At 44.7% G+C, this 22359-nt stretch overlaps 1 protein-coding gene across 2 annotated transcripts in view; it reads right to left on the reverse strand.

The window, feature by feature from the left end:
- The window catches only part of PARP8 (poly(ADP-ribose) polymerase family member 8), a 190821-nt gene that overhangs the window by 39227 nt on the left and 129235 nt on the right, over window positions 1-22359 (reverse strand). The window contains exons 9-12 of one of the 2 annotated variants that reach the window (XM_072136327.1): window positions 14332-14422; window positions 10738-10804; window positions 4966-5088; window positions 1885-2485 (exon numbers count right to left, since the gene is read on the reverse strand). In XM_072136327.1, the coding sequence (XP_071992428.1) occupies window positions 1885-2485; window positions 4966-5088; window positions 10738-10804; window positions 14332-14422 (882 nt within the window). The remainder of the gene's footprint in view (window positions 1-1884; window positions 2486-4965; window positions 5089-10737; window positions 10805-14331; window positions 14423-22359) is intronic. The other variant, XM_072136336.1, reaches the window with a different exon arrangement.

A 22359-nucleotide genomic window follows, 5' to 3' on the forward strand; every position in this document is an offset into this window, starting at 1 on the left:
TACTACAAAAGTGGCTACACCGGGAATGGGACGTGCACCAATAAGTGTGCAAATGAAACAGATTTAATAAGTACTATATTAGACTGACCAGTCCTATGCTACGCTAGGTTTATAGTCCAGTACCAGATAAAGCGATAAAGCAGGTGTAGTATAAAACTGTCTAGTCTTACTTTTAGGGAATTTTGATAAATCCCCCCCCCCCCCCCCCAATGTTTGCCTTTATAAAAATCTTTTTTTTTACAACATTTAACACAACACATGCTAGATGCAAATTACCTTTTGGAAGTCAAAAAGGTGGTCCTAGCCAGAGGCGGATAAGACTGCCATGGGCTCTGGGCTGTATGAATATTATAGCCCCTACAAGTCTGGAATCACTTCCTACATATGGTACTAGAATCAGCTTCTTGTGGAATGGAAGATGTGTCCCTTCTCACTGCTTTCAATCTACAGGTTCAAAGCTATTGGAGGACCTTCAAAGGTCCTGAAATGGCTCTTGTGTACATGTTCATTGGGAGCAGGAACAAAGTACAAGGATTTTATGGGCGTTGGTCATTTTGAGTATAAAATTTGGTGGGTAGCCCGGGCTACCCCCCAAACCACCTATCCGTGGCGTGACTACCGTTGGAGCTGCCATAACGGCTGCTACAGGGCCAACATGTTATAATGGGCCCTCTATGTCCCTGATCAGTGTCTATGTTCCTCAGCAGCGCAGGGCCTTGGACCCTTTTGGCGGCTACTCTCAGCAACAGAGACATAGAGGGATGGGCCGGGAGACACAGCATGAATACATTGGAGCTCATTTACTAAGGGTCCGAACGTCGCACTTTCGTCAGGTTTCCCGAATATCTCCGTTTTGCACCGAATTGCCCCGGGTTTTTGGAGCACGCGATCGCATTGTGGCACATCGGCGCCGGTTTTCACGCGACAGAAATTGGGGGCGTGGCCGTCGGACAACCCGCAGGAGGTAAGTAAAATAATATACGTACCTATGTATAATTACAGCTAATTTTCGGGACCACATAATTAACTTCTAGGTAGTAATTTGAATATTTTTCAAGTAACTTTGCATAAATCAGTAGTCCAGTGCTTGTACATGGGGTATAACACTGATTCTGGCTACTATGCTCTTATCTCTATAGTCTGCAGTCCTCACTACGCTGCGGGGACCCGGAGATCCAACATCTCATTGAGCTTCAGTCTTTTTGTTAGCAAGACAGAATTCAGCTGAGATGTCACAGTGAAAACCAAATTAGGAAAGAAGGAGGGAAGGAAGTGGAAACTTTTCTCTGATAAAATATTTTTCAACTTTTTTTGTTCTTTTCACTTGAACTATTAATATGTGCAAAATTTTATAACATTTTGTGACCATTTGATTTTTTTGTAGGTAGTAAAAAAAGCATAAAATTCTAATAGGCAAACACATATAAAAATAATAATCCCCTTCACTATAAAGTGGTGGAGGTAGGTCCCGGGGGTGAATATTCCAGACAGGATTTGTAACCTACAGTAGTTATCGATTTTAGGATAAAATACATACATTTTTAAGCGGTTTAAAGGGGTATTCTGTAATATTAGAGATCTATCTGGGTCACTGATTAGTTACAAGGACAGGGGTTCTCTGTACCCTAGTATGAATGCAGTGACAGATTGAGCATGCTCAGGTGCTCCATTCACTCCTGATTGAGATCTGGCCTCCATAGAGATTGAAGGTGGCAGTGTGTATGCTCAACTTGTCACTCAACTCGAGTACTCCAATTATTGTGCTGGGTGGGGAGGCCAGTGGTTGCATCTCCACCAATTAAACATTTAGTATTAAAAAAAGACTAGAATACCCCTTTAAGATTAGCTCAAAGAAGAGAAGGAAGGATGAGAACATAGGCCTACAAGTAAAGACAAGTAGCATTTCCTCAGTGATATCGATGTACGCACAGCAGGTTGTGAAGATGCAGCTGGCGTTAATATACCAATCAGCCCTGAGGTAAGAGAGAGCCGCCTGCCCTCCGCGATAGGTTCTTTCAAAAGGTCCATTTTTGATGATTTGGGGGCACTGGAATAAGACTTGCTGAGAAGTTTGTGGTTCTTAAGCCCATCTAATTCTTCCATACGAAGATTACTAGAGTAAGACCTGCTTAGGAGTTTATGGGGCTTCAAGGTGCTGTTGTGCTCACATCTGGGGTCTCCAGAACAAGAACGGGTTAAGAGTTTATGTTGCTTCAGTGAGAGGCATTCCTCCTGTTTTAAGGTGTTGGAGCACTGACGACTCAAAAGTTTGTGTGGTTTTAAGCCCATGGGTTGTTCGGCCCTGGGGTCACTTGATAAGGACCGGCCAAAGTTCCTGTGAGATTTTGCGTTACACATGTCTTCAGCTTTGACTGTGCTAGAACAAGTCCTCCTCAGCAGCTTGTGAGTCTTAGAGATCCCATCTTGTTCAGACTTTAGTTTTACTTTGCTTTTCCCACATCCAGGAGGGGGGTAACTGGGCGACCTACAAAGAGGAAGGAACAGGAATTACAGATAAGAAAAAACTGGTCAATTACTTGTAAAGATAAATGAATCCAACACGACCAAGACCATGTCCATCCATCAATTCATATCTATCTATCTCATATCTATCTCATATCTATCTATCTATCTGATATCTATCTATCTATCTATCTCATATCTATCTATCTATCTATCTATCTATCTATCTATCTATCTATCTCATATCTATCTATCTATCTATCTATCTATCTCATATCTATCTATCTATCTATCTATCTATCTCATATCTATCTCATATCTATCTCATATCTATCTCATATCTATCTCATATCTATCTCATATCTATCTCATATCTATCTATCTATCTATCTCATATCTATCTATCTATCTATCTATCTATCTATCTCATATCTATCTATCTCATATCTATCTATCTATCTATCTATCTATCTATCTCATATCTATCTATCTATCTATCCATCTCATATCTATCTATCTATCTATCCATCTCATATCTATCTATCTATCTATCTATCTATCTATCTAAATAAAGTAAAAAGCGGGCAGCACTCCATGGTTCAAAATTTCAAAATAAAAGGTGAACTTTATTGAACAAGTGGCGATGTTTCGGTGTGTAACACCTTCACCACACCGAAACGTCGCCACTTGTTCAATAAAGTTCACCTTTTATTTTGAAATTTTGAACCATGGAGTGCTGCCCGCTTTTTACTTTATTTATCTACAAGAGGATCAAGCCAGATCCTTTGGGGGCGCTGCACCCCTCCTTATTAGGAGTCCATAAGATTGTGCTGACTTGGATTTTACTTCTTCTTATCTATCTATCTAGATATATCTGTTGTATCCGTCTTTGCAGCTCATATCTATATACTGTATCTATCTACAATATCTATCCACTGATTATAATCTATCTATCATCTATCTATAAAAAGAAAATTCCAAGCAGAACAGTGCACCAACCCATATAGAGGTGGGTGCGTGCCAATTAGACCAGGCAGCAAAGGTCCCTCCAAAATACCAAAAAAATAAAAAATCATGGCTTCAAATGTCAAAAAGAAAAATGGGAAAAAAGGTGTTTATTCCAAACGCTACATTTCGGCTAATCAACCTTTATCAAGTATGTTTGAAACCGGTTCATTAGCCAAAACGTAGCATTTGGAATAAACAACTTTTTTCCCATTTTTACTTTTTGCCATTTGGAGTGATGATTATTTATTCTTTGGATATTTATCTATCAATATTTTTCATATCTATCTGTAGATTATAGTCTATTCACAGTATCTATCTTCTATCTGTCTATCTTTTTCATATATGTATATATCCATTGTGTGCTGCAGCTTACATTGTGCATGAGCATTTCTCCCCTTCCACTATGTGCAGAGAGAGGGGGAAAGTGCTGAGAGAACAGAGAGGGAGGTTGAGACATTGTAACAGTCTGTGAATCTACAGCATTGAAGGGCTCTGGTAATAACCCCCAGAACCCAACGGCATCATTAGACTGGGTTCACATCACGTTTTTTTTGCATCCGCCTGACGTACATGTTTTTGACTGCAAAAAAACGTATCTAACATGTACTATGGCGTATTCATTAATTTCCATGGACATGACTGATGCCCAAACAGTGTACGATTGTTGTCCTGCGCGTCTGTATCCCTTTTTTTTTTGGTTGAGAAGAACGTGGGCTGCTGCATTTTCCATGTCCTTTTTGAAAACATATGAAAAAGTATACTTTTTTTTTAAATTGGTCCCTATGGATGACAAATGCTGAAAGTGTTCAAGTCACCAGTCACACCCGTCTTTATTCCCAAATTATGGATCTTGTATTTTGAATTGTTTGAACTTTATTTCACAGAGGCAAAAAAAAACGTATCTGCTTTTTAAAGTGTAAAAACCGATGCAAACGGATGACACAAAATGCATCAGTTTTTGTCAATTTTCAAATGTCAACGTTTCAGCATACGTCAGGCGGATGCAAAAAAACCTGATGTGTACCCAGCCTTGGGCTATATTCACACGAACGTATATACGGCCGACGTATATTTGGCTGATGTATATATGGCGCATATATGTCCCTCATAGACGGCAATGGGCGCTCGGCGGCATACGGGAGTGGCACCGTACCGTTCCGTACCCGGGAGAAATATAGGACATGTCCTATCTTTCCCTGGAATACGGCGCCATAAATCGCTATGGAGAGGGTGCCAACGTGTGCCCACCGCACTATGGTACGGTGGGCACACATCATGTGAATGCAGCCTTAGTATAATTTTACAAGTTGATTTTAGAAGGAAGGAGGCCATGGATAATAAATATAATAAGATACCCGAGTCATGGTGTCTGGATCTAATGTCCCTGGTTTATCATGATGGATTTTGATTTCTTTTATGCAGATTTGTTTGTGATTCCATATACAGATACTATGTAGGTCAAAGCCGGACACAAGTTCTTAAAGGTAACATTACCTGCGCAACGTAGAAAAAATGTGCAGAGGAGACTTCACCTTCTTGTCCGATATCTTCTTGTGCGAACAGTTGGATTTTTCTTTGCTCTGTTTCCATTGCTGTGTCACAAACGTCTGCATGATTCTGTGCACACATGAAAAGCAGCGGCTGGTTAGAGACTATCTGTGCCTTCTACTAAGCAAAAGAACCCCAGGCAAAAGCTTTTTACTAAAACAAACCCTCTCCCCAACTCATCAGCACATGCCGCAGGATCTGTGCCGGGGCCCCTATAGATTGCAGCGCTCGCCCCCTGCTGCGGATGGTTCACATGCTCTGTTCTCCAGAGACTGACACCCTGGAGGACTCCAAATAGACGGAGCGATGAAGATTAGCAAACATGATGACAGCACAGAACAGCGCTTGCTTTATAGATTCGGAGCTCCTTAGGGTTTGGATTCCTAGTTATAGAACATTAACCAACAGAGGTAAGGATGAGCGCTTCCTAAACTGTGAGGAGGTCTTCATTGGAGGGGAGCCCCCCGCTGCTGGTGAGGCACAGCCGGAAGGTGTTTTCGACAGATGTTACCAGAAGATGTACAATCTCTGGTTTAGGGGAGAAAAAAAATGACTTTTCCGCTTTTTTCTAATTGTTATAAAAGTAATAGGAACAAATAGCAAAACTGATCAATGACCGGGTGTCACCTTGTTCTATCTGCTGAGGACCTGGAAGGAGTGCTATCAGGTCAAACGGTTTTGTTTTAGGAAGTCTAAAATTTTTGGGGACTCATATAATACAAGAAAAAACCCTATACTTACCCCTCTCCTCCAGTCCAGCCCAGCACCCCTTCACTACTGATCTGCAGCAGTGACAAATACCTTCCAAAACGTCCCAAATTGAAAGGACATTCCTTGATTTTTGAGTCTGTCCCACACTACAGGGCATTGGGAGGAAAGTCCGCCAGGGGCAGATACCTTTTAATAGTAGGGCTGAAATATAAGCCATAGTTACAAGCAGTTATATCTTCTGAATCATGGCACCAAGAAACACAGTTCTGCTGTTATTGTAAATAGGAGAATGTCACAGAATCGGAGATATCTACTGTTAAATTTTAGTCTGGAGTATAATTTTCATATGCAGCTCCCACTCCCGACTGTAACTTTAACTGTAACTTAAGCACAATAGTACAATAGAATACAGTAGAGATTCTCTTCTTTAAAATGACACCAGAATTGTGTTTCTAGGTGCCATGGTTCAGAAGATATTGCTATTTGAAGTTTGTCCCCCTCCAAGCTGTCAGCAGGAGGAAGAATGGAGAAGAAGAAGGAAGAGGGAGCTACAGGGAAGAGGGAGCTGACAGATTAAATAAACTACAAGGAGCTCCATGGACAAGAGGGACTCATGCCAGTGTTAAACATGAGAAATTGTGTCTATTATAGTGAAAGCAAAAGTGTAACAAGACATTTACAATGGAATTCACAGTTACGATGATGTTCCAGAAGATGATGACATGATTATATTTGGAATTGTTACATGAAAGAGAGCATACGTTGGGAGGCTATACAAAGGGGAGCATAATAAGTGGGGGGTAGACATAAGGGGGTATTTTATAGATAAGCTAGAGAAAAGGGGGCTTTTTAAATGGGGTCAACAGAAAAGGGGGGTATTTACTGTGAAGTGCACAGGAAGGTGGCATTATACACTGAGGACACATTTTGTGTGGGGGATGGCAATGGGGGCTGGTATTATTCTTTGTAGGCACATTAGGGGGTGGAGTTAGGGGCGGAGCAGGATTGGGACTTGTGACTTGGGGAATTCTGTGCGCACCTTACCTTTAGTCCTTCTTTGGTCATCACAAAAGTTGTAATAATGAGTAGACCCATGAAAATTCTGAATTTGAAAAATATGTACCAGAACCCCCTCCAGTAGCACCAATCAGGAGCGTTCATTGTTCAAATGTCTTTGGCATAGTCGCTGTTGGCATTCATTGCTGCTCTGTGTGCCATTGCTGAGCATCGTCATTTTCTGGAGCGTCGTCGCTCCAAATTATGTCATTGGGGAGTGACTCTTCACCCCAAAATGGCGGTGCCCTGTGCCACCAGCATGTTAGGGCCAGTGAGCACACGCTTCATTGACTTGAATGCCACCACCGGCTTTGCCGGAAGCATTTAAAGAGTTAATATCCATGATCGGTACCCGGATTGACAGTGGGCATTGCCGGTGAGAGGGGATCTAATGAACTTTGGGTTCGGGTCTGTTAGGTCAACTCAACACTAGTTGTGAGGTATGGAGACATCATGTGGACCACTGGGGATTTTCAATGGACACTTCAGTAAACAGGACGTTACCGTCACAGTCATAGACCCCTAAGAATTGAGGTACCATGCTACGTAACAGCTAAGGAACCACAAGTGTCTGTAATAGAGGGGCAGTAGAGCATAAGAAACCATTATTAATTGTACTGGCCCCCTGTAGAGCCTCCTTAGCTATACTTTTATTACATGAGTGTATTATAAAGCTGTGAGTCTATAGGAATCAGTTCTGGAGGGTCAATCTCTAAGTGAACTGATCAGAAGTCATAGAAATAGCAATTCCCTCATATAATGTAAGTGCTAGAACTGCTCCCTCTGGACGTATGATACAATATGAGAATAACCTGTAGGAAATTGAAATTCTTTCCATCCGCAGATTTATCTGCAACCTAAGCTGTTTTCACCGTAACATTGATGGAGACAGGAGTCCATTTCAATTTGTTGCACTAGTTGCATATTTGTAGCTGGATTTGCTACCTGTCCACTGAGGGGCTGGATTCTGCTGAATGTAACACTCCTATAAGGTGTTAATGGATTGCTCCATGCATAGGAGCAGGAAAAAGCTCCTGGGGTCTGACATGACAGGCCCCCCATTTATCATCTAGTGCTGATGTCCTACATGATAACATTGACCAGGAGACCTAAAGAAGGGGCAATGCTGCATCCACGCAGGAATGGATAGAAAGGTAACAGACTATTGGCAGGGGTTAAAAAGAAATTAATTAGGGCAAACCCCACTAAGATCAAAAAATGATTATTGGGTTCATTCTATGTGGTCCCCGTTATCAGCTGTTTTGAGGGATCATTAAAAGAAGCCTACTGTCAGGATACTACCTATTAAGGTTCCTCCTTCCGATAGTTCTCTAATCCCTCTATATTGCCAAACCTGTTCTAAACTTTAACAGAGGCTACTGAGGCATGGAATAGCCTCCTTCCCATAGCCTGGAGAGGATATCCAATGCCCCAGTAAAGTTTAGATCAGGTTTGGTACTTTTACAAAGATTAAAGAAAGATAGTTTAAGGTGAAGGATGGAAGGAGGAACCTACAATCAGATGTACCTTAACTAATTTCTGAAGGAAGAACAGTGTATGTTGCGATAAAACTTAGCTGCTGCTAAGGGTGCACCAGCCAAGAGGCGAGTTGAACAACTTGCCTCAGGTAGCATCACATGCATCAAGATAGGAGGCAGCATTAGGGGAGAAATCACCTGCTACAAAACAGGATCTGCTACTTATGTATAATGTCTGGTCATACCAGATGTCAGCATGAGTGCGAGACATTGCATGGAGAACCCACTAAAATAACCTAATACATTGCTATCAGATTGGGCAGAGGGGGCGTCATTCTATAGCTAATCTCAGACAGCAGAGAGTTTAGGTTCACCCCTGGCTGCTGTGACCATTGCAGAGGCTGCAGCGATCACAGCACCACAGCTCCGAAAAACAGCTAATGGTCCAGACCCACAGAGATGTAATACTGATGGCTTCTCCTAAGTAAATCCCATCAATATTAAAAGGTTGGATAACCCCTTTAATTCCCAGCCTCTCAGTAAAGCTACTGCAGGCCAATTCCTCATTACACGGTAATTATAGTATAGGTAAATTATATTTGCAAATGACGGCATTGATCCACCCGATTATCTGCTTTGCCTGATTCAATGATTTCCTGGAATTAGCTATTAGCAAAGAACAAACATGTCTAATCAATTCATCCAAGGTATGTAAATGGCAGAGGAGCAGGAATCAATGAGCTACAGGCGCAAAAACGTAAATTCAGCGTTCTGCTCCGGGGTATTGTGCTGCAGCGTTGTGAGGTATTCACATGGTGCAGCTATTTTAATAAGAAGGTTGTACAGACACGCTACCAAAATAGCATAGCTGGCTTCAGGGGTGTACACAGACATAATGGGGCCCCATAGCAAAATATTGTACCCCTCATCTAGGTTACTTATTTCTATGGTGTTCATACTTAACCCTGTCATCAGGAGCCCTTTTTCTGGCTCCCCTATACCCCCATAGAGAATAGTGTGCACATTGCCAAAGAGTTTTTATAGTAAAACTGCCTTTTTCCAAAATAAATATAAGTTACATGAAAGTTTACCTTTGGGAGTGGCCAGTGGCCCATGGGAGTGGCCAGTGAGGAGTGGGGCGGGGTGAGGGAAACCATTCCTCACTGGACACTCCCATGCAAATCGGGGTATACAGAAAGGTAAACTTTCATCTAACTTAGCTTTTTGGGGGAAAAAGTGGGGGCAGGATATTATGTAATTTACCAATATTTATCTATGAATAGTTCTGCTTAGTTTTCTTTATATGTAAAGTGAAGCCTCCTGTCTTTTACTGCATCAACCACACATTCATATCCATGAAATGGCTGCAGATGGAGGGTCATGTGATCTCTTGTCTACGAACAATCACCCTGCCAGGACCTTATGATACTATTCATAAATATAAGATTAAGGTCTTGGCAGGGTGATTGTTCATGGAAGGATAATATCACATGACCCTCTATATGCAGCTGTTGTTTGGAGAGGAATCTCTGGTTAATGAGGAGCAGAACTATTAAGAAAGCGGAGCAGAACTATTAGTAGATGTATATTGGTAAATTACATAATATCTTGCCCTCCATTTTTACACAAAAATTTAAAAAATCATAAAGTAAAGTGGCAAGTCCCTTTAATGGATTATTTACAGGAAAGTGGTGTAAATAAATGAGTAAATTCCTGTTATAGTAATCCACCTATAGTGGGAGCTCAATATATAGAGATTAATTGGTTTTTATTGAACAAAAAAAAATTCTCTTTGCATTGAGCTCACCCTAGTGGCCTCTGACTGAAGCAATTAACTCTGGGAATTAGGTAGAAAAAGATCAGGGCTGGGCTTTCTGGACCCTAGGGCCAGCAGCTGCCTGTAGGTACAGAGGGAGAGAAATAAGCTATTTTCTCATACTTCCATACTTTGTGGTTAATGGTTGTAGCTTATAAGTGGTAGGTACTGTACATGTTTAATAATAATTCCCTTATTTATATAGCACACACAGATTACGCAGAGCAGCACAGAACTTGTCATATCAGTCCCTGTCTCCAATGGGGCTCACAATCTAATCCACCTACCAGTATGCTTTGGAGTGTGGGAGGAAACCGGATGACCCGGAGGAAACCCATGCAAACATGGAGAGAACTTAAAAACTCTTTGCAGATGTTACCCCTGAGACTTGAACCCAGGACCCGAGCACTGCAAGGCTGTAATACTATCCACTAAGCCACCGTGGCGCCCTATATGTTGCTATAGGCTACAGCTGTGAGCTGATTTTATATAAACTTGCTTTGTGCTCAGGAACTTATTTTCCTAGGTTTTGGCACAGGTATGTAATAAAAGATGCAAGCTCCAGGGGCTCAGCCCATAACTAAGCCCGTTACCCACCCTGACGTAGCCCCTAAGAGGTTCCATGATAAATGATAGTTTTAGATATTTGTAACTTACTTTTTCAACTGATGTCCTAAACCAAATTTCTCTTTTGTCGATATTTGAAACACATCCACCGTTGGCACTGGAAAACAGGAGATATTATGAGATGACATATATGATAGAATACAGTACGCCTATGGGCTCCTACGCATGAGTGAAAGGGTTAAAGTACACTGATGTGATGTTTTATTTTGAATTGCACTGATTATAATGTGTATACACTGATCCAAAGTCATTATCCATTTATGTTATATACATTGGTTGTACCACTTTCAGGCTCAAGCCTTGCTAGGTTGCTACCTGTATATGTAGGAGTTACCTAATATTAGTGTCAGAGCAGAGTATATAAGGAAGGGACCATCCCTCAGACATGTAGTTAGTTTGCACTCAGTCAGTGAGTGTGTACTGAGACAGTGCGGAGAGTAGTGATGGGAATTCCGGCTCTTCTTAGTGAGCTGGCTCATTAGCCTCCGCTTACTAAGAAGAGGAGGCTCTTCTGGCTCCTGATCGGCTCCCTATTACATGTATAATAGGGAGCCGCAGTCCAACCAGTCAGCCCTTTCCACAACACTTTTAACCTGATTGTATTGTGTTAAAGGGGGCGTGGTGAGTCGGTTAGGGGCGGGGTTAAGTGAGCCATCGGTTCACTGAGGGGAGCTGGCTCGTTCACAAACGACACATAACTAGAGGAGTGTGCCAGCCTGACATAATAGCTTACAACAGGCAAAATCCCAACATCAGCAGATGACAGAGGTAGAGAAAGATTGTCTCTCATCTCAGGGATGTGGTTAAGGACCCCCCCAAGTCATACTGTCTCCAGGAGTAGCTGGATGAATGTTCCAGTATAGAGGCCACGGCCTACAATAAAGAGATTATAGAAAATCCAGAGGGGCATAGACCCAGATAAAAGGGTCCAGAGAAGATAGAGAGCGGCCACAAGACCAGGGTACTGCACCAATTGACAGTTTTGGGACTTGGATCTTAACCCCTTACCGGGGGCATAAATACAGAGCCTAAAAGAAAGTGGCAAAAACGTTTTTTTTTTTTGTTAATTCCACATTTTACCACATTTGAATTTTTTTTCCTGCTTGCCAGTATATGGCATGGAATATTGGATGCAATCACTGGAAAGTAACATTTGTTACACAGAAAACAAGCCCACACACAGCTCTGTACATGAAAATAAACAATTTATAGATCTTTGAAGGTGGGGAGCAGAAAATGGGAACACAAAAACAAAAAAGCCAAGTTGTTAAGGGGTTAGAGATACAGGACTGTATTTCAACAACTGCATGTGCTTCCATTTTATGGACGTTTGTAAGCTTGAAGTAACCTGAGCCGTGAGCTGGGCCTGTTGGATCACAGCTTCCGCCTCCTGGTTCTTATTTTAACATCAGGGGCACCCCGATTCACCACCTATAAACCAGGAGGGGGTTACACCAATCCACACCCCCATTCCGGAGCTACAGCGAACCCCACATCAGCCAGCAGACTATATAGATTGGTGGAATCAACCCGCTAGCCTCTGTGACCCTACAGCTAGCAAATCTCCTGAAGAAGAAGACCGCCGCTAGAGGAATCCACCATTATGAGTCTCTGCATGGGCCACTAGTGTGCCGTGTTAATCCCTCTGCAGCCATTGCTAGAGAGAGGGGTCTCCTGCCTCCGGCCTGCTGAATGTCGTCCGCGTGCAAAACCGTAGTTCCTCTCGCTGCACAGTCTTAGGGTACATTCACTCAGACGTTTGCCCGACATATGGCGGCACACTGGAGAAGAGGAGGCATGAGCGCAGCTCACCCTTCCCCTCTCCATAGAAAACAGCACTGCATGGCACAGTAATAAGACTTGTGCCTAATTTGCACCATCAAATACGATGAGCCTTCAATTTTTACAACTATTAATAAAATGTAGTTATTAGTGAATCATCCTATAACGTATAGACCCCAGTGCAAGAGATTGGTCATTGGAACATAATAACATTGGCCACTTGGATATATCGTCTGGAGAGCCGAAACGGGAGCATTGTAGAAGGTATCTGTGATGTCTGGAAAGGAGGACTGTGAAATAATCTCTCCTAACAAAGGTCGGTAGACAAAGAAGAACTAGACACTAAAACATGTTATCGAGGTAGTAGAGAGGAATTGTGGTGGTTGCACAAATCGAAGAATCTGTTATCAAATGGATAAATTGGGCAGGCAAGAAAAGTTATAGAGAAAGTTCTCAAAAAGGCTGGGGTACTTGGGCATCATTTGAAGTTAAAAGAAATCTGTGGATTAATGCTTGAAAAAAGAAAGATGGATCCCGGAACTGGACTAAAAAAATTCTTCAATACGTTATTAAGTTACGGTACGTTGAAACAGGCTACACACAGGCTTGAAACTGACACGTTTCGGGCATATAAAACGCCCTTAGTCTTAGCATACGAATATTTGTCGTCAGATTTCAAGCTTGTGGTAGCCATTTTTTTTAACGTAACTTAATAAGGTATTGAAGAATTTTTTAGTCCAGTGCCGGGATCCATCTTTCTTTTTTCGAGCATTTGCCCTGTTGGTGTCAACTAACCCCGCTGCACGGACCTGGGATGTGATTAGAGCAATCTGCAGGAAGGGGTGAGCTGATTTGGTTTCTTTTTTTTGCTAAATCTGTGGGTTCTTGCTTTTCAAGAAACTGGAGGTCAGTGCAATTAAGTGACCAATGGCCAGAGTAGGGTGGAAGATTGGGAATGGGCGCGGGACAAGACGCATCAACACTAATGAAGTGGCAGAGTCATCAGACATGGTCTTCTGCTGGACCTCTAGTTTTTGTGTTAGAGACTGGACTGCTGGAATATTGGTGGTTACTCTGGAGGGTTAAGGGTTCTGGTATGGTAAATAATGTGTGAAGTGTCAGCAATTTATGTGTATTCTTCAGTATCAGGGACCATAGAATTACACACAATTCCCTTTGCACTGGGTGATGTATAAATGTTATATATCCACATAAATAGAAGCAATTTACACCAATAACCATCATCTCCTACGGCCTGAGAAAGGAAAATTAATCTCTAGTAAGAATTGTAAGTCCGGAACGTCAAATCGTTGTGTCGATCATAATAGGTTTCAGAAGAGCGATACAGAATAATGGCTTCTGTCGAGCTGGAAATGGAAATTGCTCAGATAAAGAATTTAATAAGGTTATTCTGGACAAGGAGAGGGCATTGGGTCCTTTAGTATTTTACGTTATCATTAAATCCTAATAATAAAATGTACTGATATGTCAGTCAAAGAGGTGGCACAAGGGTCATATGGGACGTGGTCCATGAAGTGGCCAACTCAGGTCAAGGACAAAGTCCAAGAACATTTGTAATGGAAAGGCCCAGGCCAGGTTAGCTGCACGGGGATCTAGTGGAAAAGCTGGAACACTTCCTATTGAATATTAGATTGTATGTAAATTCCTGAGCTAATGCATTTCATGGCTGATGGATTGTTAGGGATACATAATGATGGTGCTCTCAGATAAGGTTTGGGATAACAAGAAAGCCCATACACTCTTGCTGCATGGTCATCCTCTGCTATCTGTGGTCTGCTACGGAGAAGACTCTACATCAAACCCTAGAAGTCCCCTACTCACCTGGGCCATTTAAATACTGTGTTAGAGAACAATGCAGACGGACTACAATAGGTTCTGTGCGGATCACATCCCATGCTACAGCAATTTCTTCCTGAAAGAATAAAAAAAACACATGAATAATAGGGTTACCTAGGAAATAGTCACATTGATTTAGTAAAAATTTCCACAACCCATAAAGCCAATCCCAGATAGTTTATGACCAGATCTTTTATTCTGGCTGCACCAGTTTTCTGTCTGTGTTTGCACGTCTTCGGAGCATGTACATGTATTTGTAAGGTGTCTGCGCCAGTTTTGTGTGCTTAGTCAGAGTTTGTGACACGACAGAATTGACAGAACCGACAGAATTGTGCCGCACCCTGTATTCTAAATGTGCACCTAAAAAAAGAAGGTGCACACTGCCCGAGCACTGCAGGGGCGCCAAATAATTGAAGGTAGTGCGCCAGTATTCAATAATCTGTTGGCCCTTTGACAATGGTAACAACCAGGTGTCAATTTATTCTTATTAGGGTCATTCATATGTGTCAAGTGGCATCACGCTGGATCAGCACTATAGGATTTAAAGGTTGAACTTGACTTATCTTCTATGACACCAAAGTAACTGGGAAAGAACTTGTTATAATCATAAGAATTGTTATTTCTTGGACAAAACACATATTTCTGTCTGTCAGATCTTCTTGACCATATGGGGACCTATGACCTGGTTGCACACTTAAAGCGCCAGAACACAGCCCCCATAGAGGTCTTATGGTCATGGTGCAGTGAGCACTCAGGGACTCATTGCACCATGACCAAGCCGGCCACTCGGCTTTCGATGGAGTGGGGTGGGGTGTGGAGCGCTCACCCACCAACCTTCTCCACATGGCCCCTGAAATCCAGTCCGGGTGAGCACAAGGCCATGTGAACGGGGCCTTAAAGATAAAAAATATAAATAAGCAATAAAAAGAAAGCCATTCACATTCTTCTTTTGAATAAAGTTGGGAGATACAAAGCTAATACTCCGTTGTACAGATAACAATACTGTCACTGATTTCTTCCACCACCTGGTAAATAAGTAATTTGTTTGTGTTCTACCAATTACACACTGGGTAAGCAAGAAATTGTTACATTAAATACTAAAAGTCATAGTAACTGTAGAAGAGGCCCTTCTAGAGCACCCTTATAAATATCAGGACGGCAGGACTCATCTTTGGATGAATGACCATGTCCTGTATGTAGTTGAACACTATGTAGAAATCTCTGGTCACAATATGCAGAATGTCCAGTACTATGGTCAATATGAAATTGTAGGTTTGTTGGACTGATCATCTTCAGAGCTCTCAGCCATGTACAGTATATAAGGTAGGTTGACCATTATGTTCATAAAGTTTGGAATACTTTAGATCAGTGATGGCAAGCCGTTTAGAGACCGAGGGAGCAATTATTAATTTGGGCACAGGGCGGCGCTAGAAAAGTGCTGAGTTTGTGGCGCAAAAGATTAATGATTTGGTGCACAAACAAAAAGGATTGGAACAGTCTCCACATTCATGAAGTCGAAATAGAAAAACCCAAGACCATCTCCCAGCGCCAAAAATTGAGCCACAAAATCAGTCGGAAAAATAGAAGCGCCAGAAAAGTGTCAGATTCACAAGACATGAGTGCCGGAAAAGCACCAAAATTGTGGCACAGACACTGCATATATAAGGCACAAGGGTAAAAAAACTATTCCACCAGTTTTCCATTTGAAAGTTGTTAATAAATAACCTTCCGAGTGCCCAAACTACAACCAAAAGTGCTTTGTCATAGCTTTCAATCGCATAAGCGCCTTGAGGACAGCAATACATTATAAAGAAGAAGGAATTGAAATTCAGATTATCATTGTAGCTTCTACTCAGATTCTCCTGAACAGGAAGAATCAGAGGACCCGAAGTAGGAGCTCAAATGATAATTCAGATCTGTGCACAACTTTTGCCTCATTTGGTAGTCACAAGCAGCCAAGGATGTGTCGTTTTAAAATATAACTTAGTGTGGCACATCCTCGGCTCCGTCGGACTGCAGGAGGAGACCTGGTCTGGCGAATTCTGTGCTGAATGTAATGGTCTGGGTGCCCACAAAAGGGGCTCTGAGTGTCACATCTGGCACCTGTGGCATAGGTTCACCATCACTGCTTTAGATCTTTTTGGAGAGGGCAACTGTATCTATCTCCCTTTATGACTAGATCTGATATTTATTCTGACCTAAAATACATTCAAGAGATTTAAACTCCTGAACATAAAGGCCAAGAGTCTTTTGTTTTTGACCAATTTTCCGAGACATTTATTACTTTAATTTTATTCATTTTATTAATTCTTCATAAACATTGCCTAAGGCCTCATCCACACAAAAATCAGCTAAATCACAGCCCCATTGCTTTCTATTGGACTTGTTTATGGTGCAGCACGTTCGTAATGTACTGTGCAGTAATGCGTCATGAATGTGCCGAATGCCTCTGCTGTAAAACATTTGGAAGATCCTAATCCTTTCCATCTTTATGGTAAGGGAAATCACTTTCTGTGAACATAAGTGGAGTAAGAAACATCAGGCATACTGCAAGTGGGGGATCACTTTCCCATTCATCTGCTTGAGGCATAATCCTGCTTGGCATTTTATTACTCGGGAGGTTTCATGTTGCATTTCATTAGAGAGGGGAGGCTGCATGGGGTATATAATTACCAGGGGAATGTGAATGTGGCACTTCACTACAGGGGGAGGCTGCTGGGCATTACAATACTAAGAGAGGCTGCTTGGCACTTCATTACTGGGGGAGGCTGCTGGGCATTCCATTACTGGGGGAGGCTGCTGGACATTACATTGCTGGGGGAGGCTGCTGGTCATTACATTTCTGGGGGAGGCTGCTGGGCATTACATTGCTGAGGGAGGCAGCTGGTTATTACATTACTGGGGGATGCTGCTGGGCATTACACTGCTGGGGTAGGCTGCTGGTCATTACATTTCTGGGGGAGGCTGCTAGGCAGTACATTACTGGGGGAGGCTGCTGGGTATTAGATTACTAAAGGGATGCTGCTGGGCATTACATTACTGGGGGAGGCTGCTGGGTATTACATTAGTGGGGAAGGCTGCTGGGCATTACACTATAGGGGGAGACTGCTGGGCATTACATTACTGGGGGAAGCTGCTGGGCATTACATTACATACTGTAGGAGGCTGCTGGGCATTACATTACTGGGGGAAGCTGCTGGGCATTACATTACTGGGGGAGAGTGCTAGGCATAACATTACTGGGGGAAGCTGCTTGGCATTACATTACTGGGGGAGGCTGCTGGACATTACATTACTGAGGGACGGTGCTAGGCATTACATTACTGGGGGAAGCTTCTGGGCATTATATTACATACTGTAGGAGGCTGTAGGGCATTGCATTACTGGGGAAGGCTGCTGGGCATTGCATTACTGGGGAAGGCTGCTGGGTATTACATTACTGGGGAAGGCTGCTGGGCATTACATTACTGGGGGAGGCTGCTGGTCATTACATTACCGGGGGAGGCTGCTGGGCATTACATTACTGGGGGAGGCTGCTGGGCATTACATTACTGGGGGAGGCTGCTGGTCATTACATTACTGGGGGAGGCTGCAGGTCATTACATTACTGGGGGAGGCTGCTGGGCATTACATTACTGGGGGAGGCTGCTGGGCATTACATTACTGGGGGAGGCTGCTGGGAATTACATTACTGGGGGAAGCTGCTGGACATTACATTACTGGGGGAGGCTGCTGGGCATTACATTACTGGGGGAGGCAGCTGGTTATTACATTACTGGGGGATGCTGCTGGGCATTACACTGCTGGGGTAGGCTGCTGGTCATTACATTTCTGGGGGAGGCTGCTAGGCAGTACATTACTGGGGGAGGCTGCTGGGTATTAGATTACTGGGGGATGCTGCTGGGCATTACATTACTGGGGGAGGCTGCTGGGTATTACATTAGTGGGGAAGGCTGCTGGGCATTACACTATAGGGGGAGACTGCTGGGCATTACATTACTGGGGGAGGCTGCTGGGCATTACATTGCTGGGGGAAGCTGCTGGATATTACATTACTGGGGGAGGCTGCTGGGCATTACATTGCTGGGGGAAGCTGCTGGATATTACATTACTGGGGGAGGCTGCTGGGCATTACATTACATACTGTAGGAGGCTGCTGGGCATTACATTACTGGGGGAAGCTGCTGGGCATTACATTACTGGGGGAGGGTGCTAGGCATAACATTACTGGGGGAAGCTGCTTGGCATTACATTACTGGGGGAGGCTGCTGGACATTACATTACTGGGGGAGGGTGCTAGGCATTATATTACTGGGGGAAGCCTCTGGGCATTATATTACCGGGGGAGGATGCTGGGCATTATATTACTGGGGGAGGCTGCTGGGCATTACATTACTGGGGGAGGCTGCTGGGCATTACATTACTGGGGGAGGCTGCTGGGCATTACATTACTGGGGGAGGCTGCTGGTCATTACATTACTGGGGGAGGCTGCTGGGCATTACATTACTGGGGGAGGGTGCTAGGCATTACATTACTGGGGGAAGCTGCTGGGCATTACTTTACTGGGGGAGGCTGCTGGGCATTACATTACTGGGGGAAGCTAATGGGCATTACATTACTGAGGGAGGCTGCTGGGCATTACATTACTGGGGGAGGCTGCTGGGCATTACATTACTGGGGGAGGCTGCTGGGCATTACATTACTGGGGGAGGCTGCTGGGAATTACATTACTGGGGGAAGCTGCTGGACATTACATTACTGGGGGAGGCTGCTGGGCATTACATTACTGGGGGAGGCTTCTGGGCATTTTATTACTGGGAGAAGCTGCTAGGCATTACATTACTGGGGGAAGCTGCTGGGCATTACTTTACTGGGGGAGGCTGCTGGGCATTACATTACTGGGGGAAGCTAATGGGCATTACATTACTGGGGGAGGCTGCTGGGAATTACATTACTGGGGGAAGCTGCTGGACATTACATTACTGGGGGAGGCTGCTGGGCATTACATTACTGGGGGAGGCAGCTGGTTATTACATTACTGGGGGATGCTGCTGGGCATTACACTGCTGGGGTAGGCTGCTGGTCATTACATTTCTGGGGGAGGCTGCTAGGCAGTACATTACTGGGGGAGGCTGCTGGGTATTAGATTACTGGGGGATGCTGCTGGGCATTACATTACTGGGGGAGGCTGCTGGGTATTACATTAGTGGGGAAGGCTGCTGGGCATTACACTATAGGGGGAGACTGCTGGGCATTACATTACTGGGGGAGGATGCTGTGCATTACATTGCTGGGGGAAGCTGCTGGATATTACATTACTGGGGGAGGCTGCTGGGCATTACATTGCTGGGGGAAGCTGCTGGATATTACATTGCTGGGGGAGGCTGCTGGGCATTACATTACATACTGTAGGAGGCTGCTGGGCATTACTTTACTGGGGGAAGCTGCTGGGCATTACATTACTGGGGGAGGGTGCTAGGCATAACATTACTGGGGAAAGCTGCTTGGCATTACATTACTGCGGGAGGCTGCTGGACATTACATTACTGGGGGAGGGTGCTAGGCATTGCATTACTGGGGGAAGCTTCTGGGCATTATATTACCGGGGGAGGATGCTGGGCATTATATTACTGGGGGAGGCTGCTGGGCATTACATTACTGGGGGAGGCTGCTGGGCATTACATTACTGGGGGAGGCTGCTGGGCATTACATTACTGGGGGAGGCTGCTGGTCATTACATTACTGGGGGAGGCTGCTGGGCATTACATTACTGGGGGAGGGTGCTAGGCATTACATTACTGGGGGAAGCTGCTGGGCATTACTTTACTAGGGGAGGCTGCTGGGCATTACATTACTGGGGGAAGCTAATGGGCATTACATTACTGGGGGAGGCTGCTGGGCATTACATTACTGGGGGAGGCTGCTGGGCATTACATTACTGGGGGAGGCTGCTGGGCATTACATTACTGGGGGAGGCTGCTAGGCATTACATTACTGGGGGAAGCTGCTGGGCATTACTTTACTGGGGGAGGCTGCTGGGCATTACATTACTGGGGGAAGCTAATGGGCATTACATTACTGGGGGAGGCTGCTGAGCATTACATTACTGGGGGAGGCTGCTGGGCATTACATTACTGGGGGAGGCTGCTGGGAATTACATTACTGGGGGAAGCTGCTGGACATTACATTACTGGGGGAGGCTGCTGGGCATTACATTACTGGGGGAGGCAGCTGGACATTACATTACTGGGGGATGCTGCTGGGCATTACACTGCTGGGGTAGGCTGCTGGTCATTACATTTCTGGGGGAGGCTGCTAGGCAGTACATTACTGGGGGAGGCTGCTGGGTATTAGATTACTGGGGGATGCTGCTGGGCATTACATTACTGGGGGAGGCTGCTGGGTATTACATTAGTGGGGAAGGCTGCTGGGCATTACACTATAGGGGGAGACTGCTGGGCATTACATTACTGGGGGAGGATGCTGTGCATTACATTGCTGGGGGAAGCTGCTGGATATTACATTACTGGGGGAGGCTGCTGGGCATTACATTGCTGGGGGAAGCTGCTGGATATTACATTGCTGGGGGAGGCTGCTGGGCATTACATTACATACTGTAGGAGGTTGCTGGGCATTACTTTACTGGGGGAAGCTGCTGGGCATTACATTACTGGGGGAGGGTGCTAGGCATAACATTACTGGGGGAAGCTGCTTGGCATTACATTACTGGGGGAGGGTGCTAGGCATTGCATTACTGGGGGAAGCTTCTGGGCATTATATTACCGGGGGAGGATGCTGGGCATTATATTACTGGGGGAGGCTGCTGGGAATTACATTACTGGGGGAGGCTGCTGGGCATTACATTACTGGGGGAGGCTGCTGGGCATTACATTACTGGGGGAGGCTGCTGGTCATTACATTACTGGGGGAGGCTGCTGGGCATTACATTACTGGGGGAGGGTGCTAGGCATTACATTACTGGGGGAAGCTGCTGGGCATTACTTTACTGGGGGAGGCTGCTGGGCATTACATTACTGGGGGAAGCTAATGGGCATTACATTACTGGGGGAGGCTGCTGGGCATTACATTACTGGGGGAGGCTGCTGGTCATTACATTACTGGGGGAGGCTGCTGGGCATTACATTACTGGGGGAGGGTGCTAGGCATTACATTACTGGGGGAAGCTGCTGGGCATTACTTTACTGGGGGAGGCTGCTGGGCATTACATTACTGGGGGAAGCTAATGGGCATTACATTACTGGGGGAGGCTGCTGGGCATTACATTACTGGGGGAGGCTGCTGGGCATTACATTACTGGGGGAGGCTGCTGGGCATTACATTACTGGGGGAGGCTGCTGGGAATTACATTACTGGGGGAAGCTGCTGGACATTACATTACTGGGGGAGGCTGCTGGGCATTACATTACTGGGGGAGTCTTCTGGGCATTTTATTACTGGGAGAAGCTGCTTGGCATTACATTACTGGGGGAGGCTGCTGGCTATTACATTACTGGGGGGGCTGCTGGGCATTACATTACTGGGGGAGGCTGCTGGGCATTACATTACTGGGGGGGGGGGCTGCTGGGCATTACATTACTGGGGGGGCTGCTGGGCATTACACTACTGGGGGAGCCTGCTGGTTATTACATTACTGGGGGAGGCTGCTGGACATTACATTACTGGGGAAGGCTGCTGGGTATTACATTACTGGCGGAGGCTGCTGAACATTACATTCCTGGGGGAGGCTGCTGGGCATTTCATTACTGGGGGAGGCTGCTGGGCATTACATTACTGGGGGAGGCTGCTGGGTATTACATTACTGGCGGAGGCTGCTGGGTATTACATTACTGGCGGAGGCTGCTGGGCATTTCATTACTGGGGGAGGCTGCTGGGCATTACATTACTGGGGGAGGCTGCTGGGCATTTTATTACTGGGAGAAGCTGCTTGGCATTACAATACTGGAGGAGGCTGCTGGGGATTTCATTACTGGGGAGGCTGCTGGGCATTACAT

This window comes from Engystomops pustulosus, chromosome 1 (genome assembly GCF_040894005.1).
Source record: "Engystomops pustulosus chromosome 1, aEngPut4.maternal, whole genome shotgun sequence".
Taxonomy (NCBI): Eukaryota; Metazoa; Chordata; class Amphibia; order Anura; family Leptodactylidae; genus Engystomops; species Engystomops pustulosus.